This window comes from Octopus bimaculoides, chromosome 10 (genome assembly GCF_046866305.1).
Source record: "Octopus bimaculoides isolate indiv1 chromosome 10, ASM4686630v1, whole genome shotgun sequence".
Taxonomy (NCBI): Eukaryota; Metazoa; Mollusca; class Cephalopoda; order Octopoda; family Octopodidae; genus Octopus; species Octopus bimaculoides.
In genome coordinates, this window is record NC_142937.1 from 16,991,831 (window position 1) to 17,011,329 (window position 19,499).

The 19,499-nt window shown below is 36.4% G+C and overlaps 1 protein-coding gene across 2 annotated transcripts in view; it reads left to right on the top strand.

The window, feature by feature from the left end:
- The window catches only part of LOC106879924 (uncharacterized), a 131,255-nt gene that overhangs the window by 69,273 nt on the left and 42,483 nt on the right, over nucleotides 1-19,499 (top strand). For both annotated transcript variants that reach the window (XM_014929681.3, XM_052971061.2), the window contains exons 3-5: nucleotides 3,663-3,841; nucleotides 9,475-9,592; nucleotides 19,321-19,399. In XM_014929681.3, coding sequence (XP_014785167.1) covers nucleotides 3,671-3,841; nucleotides 9,475-9,592; nucleotides 19,321-19,399 — 368 coding nt within the window. In that variant the 5' untranslated portion in view covers nucleotides 3,663-3,670. The remainder of the gene's footprint in view (nucleotides 1-3,662; nucleotides 3,842-9,474; nucleotides 9,593-19,320; nucleotides 19,400-19,499) is intronic.

Below are 19,499 nucleotides of genomic sequence, written 5' to 3' on the forward strand. Positions count from 1 at the left end.
CATTGGGATCTATTTTAAAACGGGGGCACCAGTTTTCATTTATGTTTTATGTAGTGTTTTTGGTACCGAAAGACTTTCAAACTTCATATACTTATCTATTTTATGTTATAGAACAGAAAAAAATTTTTGTATTCGAATTTATTTCATGTAAAAAATTGTCTTATTTCGATAATTTCTACTAATCACTGACGTCTATTCAGTTGAAAACAGTTAGCACTGTAACTGTGTATATCGTATTAATCCCCTAACCCTAACTAGACTGTTAACCGTAACCGTAACCCTAACCCTAAAACTAACCCTAACTCTAGAATCCGAACTCTAAAATTGTTACACACATAGATACGTACAGCGTAATTTATTATATAAACAATATATGCGTATAAATTATGATTAAACCGGATGAAATATGTCACAGGGAATAACATTTTTATGACCGCCCAGCAGTAACTCTATTGAGCTGAATAGACGTCAGTGATTGGTTGAAATTACAGAAATACGACAACTTTAACATGGAATAACTTGCGAATTCCTTTTTTTTTGTTAAGAAGACTAAGAGTAAAAGATGTTTTATATGACACATTCTACCAGTGTCCCAAGTTTCAAAGTGTTTCGTTAGTGTTTCGTTAAGAAAATACTGGTGCCCCCGTTTTAAAATAGATCCCATCATTGTCATTATCCTCATCATGATCATCACCAATATCAACATTATCTTCATCATTTTTCTAATAAAATGACTGTCAAAAACAAACATTGACTTAACAGAAATACTATAATATTTCTATTCAATGCTTGTAGATTACCTCTACAAATTTGGAGCCTTAATGCCAATGAAAGAAATAGACCTCCTTCTTCTTCTTCTTCTTCTTCATCATCACCATCATCCTGCTGTTGTTGCTGCTGCGACTACTACTACTACTACTACTACTTGTCATCATTCACTCCACCCCAACCATTGTCATTACCATAATTTTTATGTTGAAGTGTGTGTGTGTGTTTTGGGATCTGTATTGAAATCTGTCTTTTTCTTTTTTCATTTGTCATGCTAATTGGTCTTGTGTTCCCCTTTTAATGTGTTTTGTTTACCCTGTGTTGGCTTGTCTCTGGCCATTAGTCCTAACATTGGAAATACATTAGTAATAGGAAGAAATTAAAAATAAAATAAAGCCAAAACCAGAACAACAATATAATTTCATTAACCACTTAAATGTATTATCATCATTATTATTATTATTATTATTATTATTATTATTATTATTATTATTATTACTTACAGAGGAATTCATCAGTATTTTTATGTCGTTTGGTTTTTTCAATTTTCTTTGCTGTTTGTTTTTATTTCATCAATGATTGTGGTAATGGATGCTTTTGGTAGAACATCGAACTCTGCTTGATAATGACATCTTGTAAGTTTGGTCCCTGGAACTACAACTACTATTACTACTACTACCATTAGTTTTCCTACTCCTACTCCTCTTACTCCACTTCTTCCTCCTCTTACTCTGCTTCTTTCTCTTCCTCCTTCACCTTGTTTTTTCTGCTTATTTTCTTCCTCCTTCTATTCCTCTCCTCCTCTTCTTCCTCCTCTTCTGCCTCCCTTCTCCTTCTGCCTCCCTTCTCCCTCTCCTCTTCATGCTCCCCTCTTTCCTTCCCTCCTCCTCATCCTGGGCTTGTTATTATTTAGCCCCATGTCAGCTCAAATCAAGAAGATCTGTCATCAAAGACTCTCCATCAGTGATTTTCCCCTCCTTAGTACTTGCCTGGGTACTTTGTTTATCAACCCCAAAATGATAAAAGTGCAAAGTTGATCCCAGGATCAAATACTGCAAGGCATTTTTCCCAATATTCTACCAATTATGCTAGTTCTCCATCTTATTAGCCTCAAGGACACAAGAAAGATACAATACAATACAATGTGCATTGTACTGGAGACCTACAGATATGTGTGGGCTGCAACAGATGTGCTGGATAAAGACAAACTGATGGTGGAGAAGAACCAACTATTAGAACCATATCACATTGCATTTCCAGTCTGCTAAGGACATATATTCTTATCTCTTCTGAAAGCTTTAGTGTTTGAATCATTGTTGCAGAGTTTAGCAAGAGATTTGTTCTGTTCTGGCTTCATCCCATCAAGGATATAGTGAGGCAGCAAGTAGGATTAACACAGCAGTTCTGCAAATCACAGAACGACCTTTACCATACTCTCACAGACAGTATTCAACTATCCTATGTATACACTACACTGAAAGATACCAAAGAGGAGACTGAGTAACTTTGGAATTATTCAAGAAATATTGAGTGTGTGTGTGTGTGTGTGTGTGCATGTTTTGGTGTTTTTGGTTAATGACATATATAATTTGAGTAGCCATGTCACTCCTCTAAAGCAAAAAACTTGTTCTGTTTTGGCCCCTTCTTTCATACTTTAACCCCTCATCCGCTTGCATAAAGCCACCTTCCTTTCTACTGCAGCCACCCGATATCAACGGTGATCTTAGTCTTGTTAATTACATGGTAACATCACTAGTACTGGTTCCACAAGAAAAAGAGTACTTAGTACACCCTGCAAAGTGGTTGGCATTAGGAAGGGCATCCAGCCATAGAAACCATACTAGAGCAGGCATCGGTGCACCATGCATTCCTTAGACCATTGAATCCTATCAAATTGTTCTGCCAGCATGGAGCATTGACATGAGATGACGATGATGAGGAGGATGATATCCAGCTTGAACTGAGTCACAGGTGAGCCTTGTGTAACATATGTGTGTGACACCACCATCTTGGTGTTGTACATGTTGTAAATTGAGAAAAATGGTCAACACCACACTGGGGAAGTCCTAGGAAGTAATGGAACTATACCATTAACTAGGACAAATTGATGGGACTGGTGGAATTGCCACTCAACGCCTAGTGTTGGAAAATTACTTTCTGATATTTTTCTGGTTTTTTACATTCTGAATTCAACTCTTGCTGAAGTTATGTTTACTTTTCCTCTTTTCAGGTTCAATAAAATAAAGTACCAGTCAAGTACTGGGGCCATTGGTACCATCTAACCTCTCCTCTAAAAATTGCTGGCCTTGTGCTTAAATTAGAAACACTTATTAATATTGTTACTTGTATGATTCAGGAGTGCCAACTTAGACATTTTGGTCATGTTGCTCAATTTTCTGAGTTGGACCCTGTGTATTGTGTCCTCTTCTCTGAGGACCTGACTGGAATGACAGCTTGTGTTGGTTGGCCATATGGTCACAATGGATGAGGAAGTATTTCATAGAGATGGGAGCTGACTGGGGCACTCCTTAGTGGGTTGCCTGGATGACCCAAGCTGATTCTGACAAATGATGGATGCAACAAAGTGCTGCAACAGTGCATGTTCCCATATCTGACCTCGTTATCTGACCTCATTATCATTATGGTAAGGCTTGTGTATGGCAAAGTTGGTAGAGTGCTGGAAAAAATATCTTGCAATATTTAGTTACATCCCTTTGTATTCTCTGATTTCTAATCTTAGAGTTTGGATTTTCATTCTCACGGGGCTTTGGTTAAAATAAGTACTGCGCACATACTTGAATCAATATACATTCGAAAATGTCAGGCCTTGTGCCAATTTTAAGAAATATTCTTAATGTAAATGAAGTAATTTGTATTTTTGTTGTTGTTTGCAGGAAGTGTCATGGCTGGATTTGTTAAAAAGTGCCCCTGCCTCCGACCTCCGACTGAGGAGATCTATGTATTGGATTACAGACATAGCAACTTATCAGACTTACCTAATGAAGTGTTCAATCTTGAACGCACTTTACAAGAACTCTACGCCGATAACAACCAGATCCGGGAGTTAACACGCGTAAGTGAAACCACTAAAATCTTCATGCTTTATACTTGTATGCACACATATGCATACATGCACACACACATGCACAAATACATGCATGCACATATATATATATAAACATGTACATGCATATACATATCTGTATACACACAGGCACGTGCATATACACATACATGTCTGCATTTGTAATTACATATATTCACATATATATGCATGTTTACATGCACACACATGTGCATGTCCATGCACAAGCACAACGAGCACCTGTGCAAATATACATGGCTGCACATGCATGCATGAACACACATGTTAATACATGAACACACTGGTTTATGCATGAACACACTGGTTCATGCATGAACACACGTTCATGTATGTTTGCATGCATGCATACATTCATCTGTTTGTTATTTTTCCATGCTGGCATGGGGTAGATGAAGATTTATCAAAGCAGTATTTTTTAATGGCCAGATGCCCTTCATATTGCCAGCCCTCACCTATTTCCTTGCAAGGTAATGTTTTTCCATGACCTGACATGTTTTTACATAACAGTGGAAATGAAAGCCACTACTTGACTGTGATACTCATTTCCAAGTATGATAAGGAAACACACACACACACACACACACGATATATATATATATATATATATTTATAAACAAAATTAAGGGATCAGCAACAGTTGCTTCACCACATACCGAAGTTCAGAAATAGCAGCTATTTCTGAACTTCGGTATGTGGTGAAGCAACTGTTGCTGATCCCTTAATTTTGTTTATAAATGTATAAGAACTTTTAAATAAGTTCCTCACCGATAATGGTGCTTGCATACCGAAGGGCTTGGTAAAAATTATTAATTATTAATTTATTAATAAATTAATAAATTGATAATCCTTTACCCTTTTAATTGTATATATATATATATATATATATATATATATATATTTATATTGTTGCTGGTTCCCCTGGACTGGCTCATGTGCGGGCGACACACAAAACTTTTTTTTTTTTTTTTGTGCGGGTGGCACATGAAATGCACCATTTTGAGCGTGGCCGTTGCCAGTACCGCCTGACTGGCCTTCGTGCGGGTGACACGTAAAAGCACCCACTACACTCTCTGAGTGGTTGGCGTTAGGAAGGGCATCCAGCTGTAGAAACTCTGCCAAATCAGATTGGAGCCTGGTGTAGCCATCTGGTTTCACCAGTCCTCAGTCAAATCGTCCAACCCATGCTAGCATGGAAAGCGGACGTTAAACGACGACGATATATATATATATACACACATAATTAAGGGATCAGCAACAGTTGCTTCACCACATACCGAAGTTCAGAAATAGCAGCTAAAGTGTTAAAACTCCAACAGATAGCAATACTTGTAACTCACAAAGGCAAAACAAGAAGAAAAAACAACGAAACTAACCAGTCTTAGTTAAATGACAGGCTTCTATCAGTTTCCTACATCTACCAAATCCACTCACAAGGTTTTGGTCAGCCTGGGCCTATAGTAGAAAACACTCAGCCAACATATATATGTGTTTGTGTGTGTGTGTTGTTGTTGTTGTCAATGTCAGCCTTTGACTTATCTATGCAAATGGGATTTTCAACCTAATATTTACACACTATTATTTATAGCTTTCTTTGTGTGCTTCAAGATATTCCAAAAAAAAAAGAACATATATATAATATATAAACACACACACACACACACACAACCACACTCCACTGATTTCAGAGGCAAGGACTACCAATACATTGAGGTCGCTTCAGAGGGTGTTTTGGAGATGTGAGCTAGCAAAAGGGGTGAATGCAATACTAAATACCACCCCCACCAACTGTCCCCTCTTCCTTTTTATGTGCTGCGTATTTATGTGTTCTGGACGTTTTTTTTTTTGCTTTTTTGTTTGCTGGTATCTATGTATTTATGTATGTGTGTGTTGCTATCTGTATCTGTATGTATGAATGTTGGAGTGATAGTGAGAGGTGTATTGTTTGTGTTAAGTGTTCGCATGTATATGTTTATGCATGTGTTTATGCATGTATATGTGTGTGCAAGTTTATGTGTATTTGTGTATGTGTTTGCATGTATATATGTATGCTGGTTTGTTGTCAGTAGCTGTCTACTGTAGGGAGTACTTTGAGAGGATGGTAATATTACTTGTGTTTGTGTGTGTGTGTGTGTGGATGGTGTACCCCCCCCCCTTCCTGTAGGTGAGTGATTAATTGAATGTAGAAAATTCTCTGAAGTGTAACCACACCTGATGTCTCTCTCTCTCTCTCTCTCTGACAGCCAGACACACACACACACTCGTTCACCCCTCTCTCCTTCTCTTGCATAGTTACACACACACACATGCATATCCACACTCATACACACGCACTTTCTCTCTCTCAAACATATACACACACACACTTTCTCACACCCATACTTTTCCTCTCTCTCATACACACATCTACTCACATTCTCACCCACTCTCCCACCCACTCCTCTCTCACCCATTCACCCTCTCACATACATGCACACACTCACACATACACTCATACTTGCATATGCACTTTGTCTCCCTCTCTCACTCCCTCTCACACATCCACTCATGCTTTCTCTTCCATATGCAATTGCACACACACACTCACACATACTTTCTCCCCCTCTCTTACACCCTCACCCACCCACTCATTCATGCTTTCTTTTTCACACACAGTCACACATACACACTTTCTCTCTTCCTCTTCTCACACTCTCTCCTCTCTCTCATACCTTCACACACACACACACGTGCACACACACACGTGCACACACACACGTGCACGCACACACGTGCACACACACACACCTTCTCATACTCTCTCTTTCACACACACACACACACACACACACACACACACACACACACATACACATACTTCCTCCTCCCTCACACACTCTTCCTCCTCTCTCACTCATTCTCACTCTTGTGCACACCTACCCCCTCCTACACAGAAGCAGATGGCCATCCCAAATTGTTGGTTTAGAAAGGGGGTGACAGAAATAAGGCTCCTCTGGGTGGATGCTGACATTCAGGTAACTCAGGAGACGGTGGGTAGTTTTATGATGAGTGTGTTCAGGGAAGTGATTGCTGTTGTTGTTGTTGTCAAAAGCGTTTGTTCCAGCCATGACCATCCTTTCTTTTATTTTCAATGTTCAGAGAATTCAGGACCCTATTTTCCAGTGTACACAGAGACCTGTATGAAATGTTAAGGGTGTGATGTGAAGCAGATTTCGCTGCTATTTCTAGCAGGATGGACTACTATGTAAAGGCTCTCATTGACACAGGGAAGTGTGTGTGCATGTGCGTGTGGGTGTGGTTTGGTATTTGAAACCCTGAGAAAATCTAATTATGGTGGTGTTGTAAGGTGAGGGAAGTGTAGATATCAAATTTTATTTACTTAATTTCTTTCCATAATCCTGTCTGAGTTTTGGGTTTTGTTTACTTCTTCTTTAGTTCCATAGCAACAGAAGACATTTCATCAGCCCCCCCCCCCACCTGCAACCTGGCCCAACCACATCTTAAGAAAACACACACACACATACACATGTGCACTCAGTCGTTCACTCCAACAAGGCCTGTACGTGGTTGCTTAACTTGCCTCAACTCACACTTATCTGTCTTGTGAAAAAGAACAACTGATTGAATAATGCAGAGATAGATACCCTTGAAATGACAGGATAGTCATGGATGGAAGTGTTTTTGATCAAAGTTCTACTGGTCTACTGATCCTGATGGACTGCTAGCAGCCATCTCTTGTGTGTGTATGTGTCTGTGTGTTAATTCCACTACCTGTGGTTGTTCCTCAAATGGTAGTCCATTGTTGACCTGTTTGGTGTTGTCTGCCAAAAAAATGTCTATCAATCTCACAGCCACTCCCAGTCATATATGCCTTCAGACTCAATCTGGCTGATAAAAATGTGGATCCGGCTGTCTTCTGCTGACAACCAATCAAAAGGTTGAGATGTGTTAGACCAGATAGGTCAGTCTCAGGAGAACAGCTATGTTCATAGTGACCATGGCTGATGCCAGTGCCCCCTGACTGGCTTGTGTGCTGGTGGCATGCAAAGGGCACTATTCGAACGTGATCGATGCCAGGCCTACCTGACTGGCTCCCATGCTGGTGGCATGTAAAAAGCACCCACTCCACTCTTGGAATGGTTGGAATTAGGAAGGGCATCCAGCTGTAGAAACATTGCCAGATCAGATTGGAGCCTGGTGCAGCTGCTGGCTTTCCAGACTTCAGTCATATCATCCAACCCATGCTAGCATAGAAAGCGGACGTTAAATGATGATGATGTCTTGCCACACAAAGCTAGCAATTTTTTTTTTTTTTAGAGGGAAACAGGGTTTAGTTGATTGCATTAACCCTAGTAATTGTCTTTATTTCATCAACTCTGGAGAGATTAAAGGCAAACTTGACCTTGGCAGTACTATAACTAGAATGTAAAGAACTGCAAGAAATGCTACTAAGCATTTTCTCTGTTGTACTAATACATCCACCAGTTCACCACCTTCTTGAAAATAATAATTTCATCCATCAGAGGTTAACTTTCCTTTTCATCATTTTAGTGCTGATTAAATAAGTACCAATCAAGTACTGGAGGTTGATGTAATTGAGTCCCCTTTCCCCATCAAAAACTGTTGGCCCTATGCCAAAGTTTCATACCATTATTATCAATCAATTGGTTAGTCATTTAGCCGGTTAACTCATTGATTGTTTGGTCAATCAGTCAATCAGCTAGGTTTGTCAGAATCCTTTTGTTGCCATTTGTGACCTCATCAATGTTTTACATCTAGACCTGTCGAGCCAAGTGAGATCGTAGTTGTGACCAATGCCGGTGTTACGTAAATGGCACCCATACCAGTGGCACATAAAAAGAATCCACTACACTCTTGGAATGGTTGGCATTAGGAAGGACATCCAGCTGTAGAAACCATGCCAAATCAGATTGGAACCTGGTGCAGCTCCCCAGCTTACTGGTTTTGTGTCAAACTGTCCAATCCATGCCAGCATGGAAAGCAGACGTTAAATGATGATGATGATGATGATGATGATGATGATGATGATGATGATGATGATGATCATCATCATCATCATCATCATCATCATCATCATCATCATCATCATCATCATCATCATCATCATCATCATCATCATCATCATCATCATCATCATCATCATCATCATCATCATCATCATCATCATCATCATCATCATCATCATCATCATCATCATCATCATCATCATCATCATCATCATCATCATCATCATCATCATCATCATCATCATCATCATCATCATCATCATCATCATCATCATGATGATGATGATAATTTAGAGCAGAGACAGCATGTTATTGATGGGATCAGGAATGGCAATGAAACGACTTTCACAAACCTGACTGATCAATTGAGAATGATTAATCAAACAATTGGTTAGTTAATTAGTTAAATGACTAATTGACTAATGATAATAAGAAAGTGAAATAGAACTAGCACATGTGTTTATTATTGGCATAATGACCCCCCCAAGATACAACAAAATCTTTTTCAACACGTGTGTTCACATCAAGAATTTTCAAAACCAAATACAAAAATGCCTTTTTTTTTTTTCTTTCCAGGAATTATTTTATTGCCATGGTCTTCAGAAACTGTGTCTTTCTGACAATGAAATCACCACCATTCCTCCAGCTATTGGCAGTTTGATTAACTTGGATGTTTTGGACATCAGCAAAAATGGTAAGAAGAATGGAATTTCTTTTAAAAACTTCTTGTTGGCAGATGTAGATAATATGTTGGGTGTGCTTAGCAGAATCTCAGTTGTCTTTTCTGATGTTGCTCTTGTTGTTGTTGTTTAGCCCCAGGTCAACCCTGATCCAGCAGACCTATGATCAAAGACATTCTATCCATAGCCATCCTGTATTTTCAGGCAGTTTATTTCTGACTACATTTCAGGTTTTATGAAGCCTACTTAAACTAGGAATTGAAACCACATCACATATTACAGATGTGGCTTGTTAACAACCAAGCACTGCCCTATGGCTTCCACCATCTTAGATATTCTGTAACTCTATGAGAATAAAATTATTCTAGATTTAAACTTTCTTCTTGAATTTAAAATTTTAAATTTTAAACCTGTTTAATTACTTAACTTTTAGTTTTACAGAAATATATATATATATATATATATATATATACATATATATTTATAAATTATTTTATAATTATATACATAATTATAACAAGGGGTCAGCTTTATGCCTCACCACACACTGCTAGAAATAGACACTAGGTCTTTTTTACTACCTTAAAATCTCCAAGAATAACACATTTTATTGTAGGCAAGTAAAAGAAAAATAATGAATCGACATTATTTTTCTTTTACTTGCCTACAATAAAATGTGTTATTCTTGGAGATTTTAAGGTAGTAAAAAAGACCTAGTGTCTATTTCTAGAATTGCGTGGTGAGGCATAAAGCTGACCCCTTGTTATAATTATGTATATAATTATAAAATAATTTGTAAAATTTACCCAAAAGGTTTTTATTTCTGCACTGGTTACCTAGTGAAATCATTATTGATTTTACCCTCTACTATTATTAAAATAATATTCGAATATGAGCCTGGTGTTGCCATCCGGTTTCACCAGTCCTCAGTCAAATCGTCCAACCCATGCTAGCATGGAAAGCGGACGTTAAACGATGATGATGATGATGATGATGATATGTATATATAGGCAATGGAAACTTTTATATGGGTGCTTAAGTTCAAGGTGAGCAGTAGGAGGAAGTAATTGATATAACTGTTCAAGATTTTTAGCCTTTGATGCCTATTTAACCCTTTTGGTACCGACTCACCTGAATTTGCCCCTTGTTCTCTAAGACACATTTCTTATTTTAAAGTGATCTAAATTAAAACCTTCCACCAAGATTTAATAGTGATTTATGTTCCAAACATCAGCTTAATAATGACTAAGTTATTTTAATGAATTCTTTGTTACTTTCAAAACTGAATCTAAGGCAGTGTGTTTTGACCAAAATATAGCAACAAAATTGTTAAAAAAGATTAATGTAATGTCAAGATAAACTGCTTGTTAACCACAATCAACACAACAGTGACAATAAAAATGACAACATCAACAATAATAATAATAGGTTTTGATATGTGAATAAATAAACAATCAAAACCATATATATGTATATATATATATATATATATATATATATATATATATATATATATATACCATTTATGCTTATAGTAGGGTGCTGTTGTGGTAAGTGGTCACCCATATCAAACTAGTTCCCAGAACTAAATTATTCTGATCTGATATACATTAAAAGTATGTGTAAACATTAAAAGTGTGAGTATGTGGGGCAGTATTGAATCATATCAAAAAAATGGTAGCAAAAAAAAAAGTGCTGATAGTTAAGAAAATTCTGCTCTTTTCTGATTTAGCAAAGTAGATGATCTGCACAAGTTAGATCTAAATTTGGTAAAATATTGGAGGCAAAATAAACCTAAAACAACATTCTTATATACTAAATGGTGCTTATTCATTTCACATGAGTTGGCATTTACAGGATTTTTTGGCTTTTGGGTAATAAAATAGATGTTTCTTAGCACATTATCTTAACAATGTCTAAACCTGATTTCAACAGGCCAGCTACATCTGTTTCACTTTATTTACAGTGCCAGTACTCCCAGGGCAGGCATAAAGGTATTTCCTTTCCCCTAAAAAAAAAAACAATAAATAAATAAAAAATAAAAATGATAAAAAAAAAACGCCTAAGACTTCCCTGTGTCAGAAATCTCAGTTCTAGCAGTATTGTTTTTCCTACATTCAAAGTCCTGTTGATTTTCACCCTCACCCCCCCCCCCCACTGCAGTTTTTTACTTCTTTGCCACCTGATGGGCGTCAGCATATGGCAGTTAAAAAAGGTATGAGGCATAGTATGTATGATGTAGTAAGTAAATAGGTCAGAGGGCATATGGTGTCTAATTTTGGTACACCTAACTACCACAACCTATATAGGGGCCATTCATTACTTTCAGATGCTGTTTTGGCAGCAAAAGTTTTGCTTTTCTGTTTTCATTTTGGTCTGAAATACATTCTGAATATCTGATAGTAGTACACGGCATCAAGACATGTTATTCCACCTTTAAACTTCATTTTATCAAACTACCCCTATTTATGTAGTCGTGGACATGCATCTAAATATATGTGTGTGTATATATATATATATATATATATATATATATATATACATATATCATATATATAATATATATATATTATATATATATATATTGTCCAACCCATGCTAGCATGGAAAGCGGACGTTAAACGATATATATATATATATATATATATATATATATATATATATATATATATATATATACATATATCATATATATATATTATATATATGTATATTTATGTATTTGTATGTATGTCTAATGTATGTATATGTGCATGTTTGTGTCTCTTTGTCTTGACATTGCATGATAGTTGTAAATGAGATTCACTGTTATACAAGCAGTGTCATTCATTTCCAATATTTTACAGAAACCCATCTGGTCATGGGGAAATATTATTTTGTTTAGCACCAAATAAGTATGGGTTGGTGACATGAAAGGCATCTGGTCGTAGAAAATCTGATGCAATGATTTCTGGCCAATCAATGCAAGCATGGAAAAGTTAACATTAGAACAACAACAACAATGATGATGATAATGATGATGGCCTAGCTCCCCCCCCCCCCCAGAATGAATTATTTTACTTGAATTAGGAGAAACCTTATTGGCACTCAATTCATGTCATAGTTGTGGTTTTAAATCACTGTTAACACTTGTGCCTGTTAGTGATTTATGAGACTTTTATTAAAGAAAGAACTGTCTTAAACTAAAACACCTTACAAACATTCACAACAATCAGAAGGTCATAAATAAATTATAAACAAAAGGAATCCAACAACACTAAATTCAAGTGATTTGATAAGAGATTTAGTTTATGGCTAAAACAATTTTGAGTGTTGAGTTTGGGAGAATTAATATAAAATTTTTAATGCTGTAGTGGTTTAGTTTCTGCAAGAAAAATATTGTGACCTATAATGTTGTAAACATTATGGTTAATAAATACCTTCTCTCAGTGACCTCTCCCCCACATTTCAGTTGGCAAAGGAACATTCAGGTCCATTATATTTTGACAATATTCTTGTCCTTATCTACTTAACCTATATATATATATATATATATATATATATATATACACTTCTAATATAGGATAAAATTGTTTTCCAAAATTTCATCAAGTGGCCAGCATTAAAATACTTTTAAAGGTGAAAATATTAAAATATCTTTAAAGGTGAAAATTATAAGCAATTATAAATAAGGGCAAAAGAAAAAATTTTCTATGCCAATATGCTGAAAAATAGACGATTTAAAGTCTATTTCTCATCATATTGGTGTAGAAAATTTTTTATTTTGCCCTTATTTATAATTATATATATATATAATTTTTTTAGAAAAACAAATCTGGAGAAGCACACTCTAAGAAGTAGAGCAATCTTATATTAATGGGGAAGGCCGGTTTATAGGGTTACCCTGGGTTTCTCTGATGAGAAATACACTTTGCTTTTGAAATACACTTCCTCCATTTCAATTAATTTTGCAAAAAAGTAGATATTGATAGTATTGTCACATTGGGATGCCTTTGAACATAAGATCTGCTTAACACCTTTGTTACCATATTTTTTTGGAAACAGCTTGCTCTTTGTCGCATGAATTTTAAATAAAGAAGGAAGTAAAATAGTTTTGTCATTATTAAGCCTGTGTTTGTGTTATAGAATCAAGCCAGTGTCAAGTAGGCTGGTATCAGAAGGGTTGATGTTCAAATGATCAGATCTCTACCAAATTTATGGACATTAATCCTTCTAATCCAACCTGTTTTATCCACTGAAACAGTCAAAAACTAACCTGTCTCCTATTTCAATTACTAGTTACCTCTCTTCAAACAATCAGAATCCTAAGCTCGCATAATGGATTGCTAAGAAATACTTCCATTACAATTGTGCAAAACAAATATATCTTTTCATATATGGAATGTTTACTACATTAATAGTAACATTTGGGTTTTTTTATCCTTGACTGAAATTGGTAGAACATTATTAGGAAACTGGTGGCAGTGGGGAAGCATCTTACATTCTTACATTGACAAAGAAACTCTTCCACCATTATCTCAGCTGCAGACAAGCCTTCTGGTTCTTTGCCAAACACATCTCCATTAACTTTTGACAATATTCCTTTCCTCATCTACTTAACCTATATGTATGTGTGTGTGCGTATATGTATATATATATATATATATATATATATATATATATATATATATATATATATATATATATATATATATATATATATATATATACACACACACACACACACACACATATATATATAACATATATATATATATATATATATATATATATATATATATATATATATATATACACACACACACACACACACACATATATATATAACATATATATATATATATATATATATATATATATATATATATATACACACACAAGCATATATATATGCACATATAAATATATATACACATATATCGACATATACATGTATACATATATAAAGCAAGATTTATATATATATATATATATATATATATATATCTGTATATATGTATACATATGTATGTATGCTGGAGCACTGCCTTAAAGGGTGTTAGTTGAAGAAATCCACTCCAAGACTTATTCTTTGTAAGCCTAGTACTGATTCTATCGGTCTCTTTTGCCAAACCGCTAAGTTACAGGAAGATAAACACACCAGCATCAGTTGTCAAGTGATGGCGGGGGGATAGACACAGATACACACACACATGTATATATACATATATATATATATATATATACAATGGGCTTCTTCCAGTTTCTGTCTACAAGGTTTTGGTCAGCCTGAGGCTCTTGTAGAAGATATATATATATATAAAACTGTGTACCATAGTTTATCAGTGTATGTGTATGAACAAGTGCTGCATACCTATTTAACAACTGTAACTCTGTGTGTGTGTGTGTGTGTGTGTGTGTGTGTGTGTGTGTGTGTATGTGTGTGTGCGTGCGTGCGTGCATGCGTATGTGTGTGTGAATGTGTGTGCATGTATGGGTAATGATTTGCTATATGATAGCATGAAACCTTAATATATAATGGCTGACGGTTAATTTTGTGCGTGTTCTAGCAGTTATGATGGATATGAAAATGTGATGGTATATGTAATCACATTTATAAAGGAGAAACATGAAGTGAGGAGAAGATGGTGGAAGAAGAGATTTATTGGGACTATATGTGTAAGAGAGAGGGAGAGAGTGTGTATATGGGTATATTACTCTCTCTCTCTCTGTCCCTCTCTCTCTCTGCCCCTCTCTTTCCCTCTCTCTATATGTTGGGTGGGTATGCTACTCTTTCTCCATATAAATATATATATATACACACAACACACAAACACACACACACACACACAAACACACACACACACACACACTCACACATGTATGTATATGTATGTATATGCATGTATCATCATTTAATGTCCATTTTCCATGCTGGCATGGGTTGGATAGTTTGACAGAAACTGGCGAGCTGGTGGGGGGTGGGGTCTGCACTAGACTTCAGTCCGTCAGTTTTGGCATAGTTTTGGTGGCTAGATGCCCCCAACTTAACTCCAGGATGGGTGTTTTTCATATGGTACTGTTTATGTGGTGCTGGTATGAGTGCTTTGTAACATGGCACCAGCATGGGTGCCTCTCCATGTGGACTGGCATAGGTGCTTTGTTATCAAATAGAGGTAAAATAATCTAATTTGTTACATCTGTACAACACATGTCAATGTATGCCCAACCATTTAGTTTCAGGTTCAGTCCCACTGTGCAGCACCTTGGGTTGAATGTTATTCTCACATATGCTAGTATATAAGTGTATGTGTGAGTGTGTATATGTGTGTGGGGATAGTGTCTGTATGTGTATATGGGAGTGTATATAAGTATGTATAGGAGTGTGTATGTATGAGTGTGTGTATTGGAGTGTGTGAGGTGCACATGGAGGTATAGTGTATATGGAAGCATATATGTGGTTGTGTTTGTGTGTATATGCTTTTTTGATGGTTAAGATCAGTGGTTCTCAACTGGAGTCCATATGGCCCCTGAGGGTCCATGTAAGATTGTTAGAGGTCCACGCAGCAAAATAATAAGTTGGAGATCCACAATAATATTTTAAGGGCCCCTGAAAAATTTTATTTTAGATGTATTTATTGGTATAACATTTTACATAGTTCAACCTATACAAGCTAATGTGTGAATAACAAAATAGGAATTTTGAAAGAAGTATCTGTAAACATTGAATGGCTATGAGGGGGTCCACCAGAATAAATTAGTAATTAAAGGGGTCCATTGATAAAAATGGTTGAGAACCCCTGGTTTAGATGGTGAAGGAAGAGCACTCTCCTCCTCCCCACCACCACCACCCTTTTTGTAGGAACTCTTAGATTGTTAGACAAAAGAAGGAAAAAAAAAGTTGTTAATACCTCAAACCAAAGACATGGTCTGAATCCTTATCTATAGCAGTTAAGGGCCCCAGGTGGTGGCACTAAGCAAGGTTACCCCAGATTCAGTGCATCATAAAAGAACAGGAACAGTCTAGCTGGCTGCTGGCCCTAGGCCATAGTGGAACAGATGACAATTGTCCAAGAAAGCTGTTGGATGAGATTGAACCCAGATCCACATGATTGATAAATAATCTTCTTAACCAAGCAGCCATACCTGTACCCATGCATTTGCCCATGCTACCCAGAGAACTCACACATACACACTTATAATATGCACACATATGCATACACATACATTTGTCACGCTCACATATGCATGCATACATACACTTATAATACATACAGACATACACAAGCAGACATGCACACACACACACACACACACACACACACACACACACACACACACACATACACATGAGCTTATAATATACATACGTATGCCAGTTTGGAAAACAGATGTTAAACAGTGATGATGATGATGGTATTGATACACACAGGCATATAACACACGTACACCCACACCCACACATACACATGCATATATACATGTATATACACATGGCTATATGTATGTGTGTGTGTGTATACCCCCTTGGGCTGCTTCTCGTTCATATTTGAATGTATATATATAAATATATATACATACACACACACAGACATATACATATGTATATACACGCACACACACATATACATGTGCATATATATATATATATATATTTATACATACACACACACACACACACACATATATATACACACACATATACACACCTATATTTATATCCGAACATTTAAAAACTTCTCCTTTCTTCCTTTCCCAACCTTTGAGATTTTGATAATTTCCCTTTGATCTCAAGACTGGCTCCACATATTCCACCTTTTGGTTTGAGTCTGCCATTGCTGCCTCTCTTCATGGAACTTTCAGCAACATCAATCAGACAGACATGCTTCAGATCTCAAACAGGCAACACAAACCATACAGTCACCCTCTGTGTGTGTGTGTGTGTGTGTGTGTGTGTGTGGATGGGGGGGGGGATTAATATGTGTCTGTGTGTGTGTGTGTGTGTGTGTGTGTGTGTGTGTGTGTGTGTGTGTGTATTTATTGTAGATAGATGTATATATATATATATTTATATACAAAATCATCATCTTCAACATCATTTAATTTTCACTTTTTTCCATGCTTGTCTGGGACAGACTGAAGTTATTGACAGATTTTCAACAGCTGGATGCCTTTCCTGTTGCTAGCCCTCACTTGTCTGCAAGTAAAGTAATATTTCCCCATGGCAAGAAATATTTTTCATGCAAAACTAGAAACAAACTGATCATTTGTATGATGACGGCACTTGTTTATACCATAATGTGATATATAGGCCAAGAGACGCACAAAAACACTTGCACACATACAAGCACACATATGCATGCATGCGCACGCACACACACACATCCGCAGGCTTCTCTCAGTTTCAATGTACTAAATCCACAGATTTGGTTGCCCTGGGGTGTAGTACAAAATACTTGCCCAAGATGCCAAACATGCTTCTCAAATGAACAGCCATACCTGCACCTATATAGCCATGATTGAGTGTGTGTGCGTGTGTGTGATCATAATTATCATTTTAATGTCCAGTTTTCAATGTGTGTATACGTGTGGATGAAGTTTAATGCGGTAGATTTTCTACAGTTAGATGCCCTTCCTCCTGTTAACCCCTTGCCTGCTTCCATGCAAGATGATAATCACCTCCACCACCTTCTCAATGACCAGGCATGTTATCAAAGGAAACAGGGCTTGTATGACAGTGACAATCAGTTTATAACTATCCCATGAAGTCAAGAGGAGATTCAAACACACACGCACTAACACATGCACACACACTTGTATATGTATATGTGTACACAACAGGCTTTTAGTTTCTGTCTACCAAATCCACTCTTAAGGTTTTAGTAAAAGACAGTTGCCCAAGGTGCTGCATGGTGGGACTGAACTCGGAACCATGTGCTTTAGAAGCAGACATATATATGTATATATATATATATATATATATATAAAAGTTTCATAGATCAAACAATAGAATTAAAACTGAATGCAGAAATTTACAAAAATGGTTTATGGGCTGGGAGTTTTGTGTATGGCATTTATTGAACTTATGCCATACACAAAAACTCACAGACCTTGAATCACTTTCCTAACTTTGTAATGATTAAAAATTTTTAAAAAATGTATCCATAAACATGTGGCCATATCCTACCTCTCTGTCTGTTTATCTGTGTTCACACACACACACACACACACACACACTTACACACACACACACACCCACACTCACACACACACACATTTATACTAGCAGAGACCACCCGGCGTTGCTCGGGATTGCTCTAGAAGATCCATAAGAGCTTGAGAAGGAGCTGGTAGTACTGGCAATGTTACCTGACCTCCTGAGCAGCACATACCATTTGTTTCATTTGAAAATTTTTTCTATGCATGTTTCTAGAGAAAATAAATAAGTAAATGGGTGGAAATCAAAGTGGTGAGTGTGTTAAATCATAAGGCACTAAAAGAGAATGACTCTTCCCAGACACAATAAAAAGATGCTTCAACACACAAACACACATAAAGAATCTTGCAGACCAAATACAAAAACGATATATATATATATAAAAACGATATATATATATATATATATATATATATATATACATACAGAGAGAGAGAGAGAGAAGATATGAAACATGCATGTCATTAATCTGTCTTTTGTTATTGTTAGTATTTCTTTTATTGTTGTTGTTGTTACTGACATTTTTGTTGTTTGTTTGATGTCCAGGTATCATCGATCTTCCTGATAACATCAAGGCCTGCAAACACCTCAGGTCACTTGAAGCAAGTGTTAACCCTCTTGGCAAGTGAGTAAAATGTTTCCTTTTTATTGTTTGGAAATCTTATTGCTTTGAGAACATATGTTTGTGTGTGTGCGTGCACATATATCTATATCTATCTATCTAT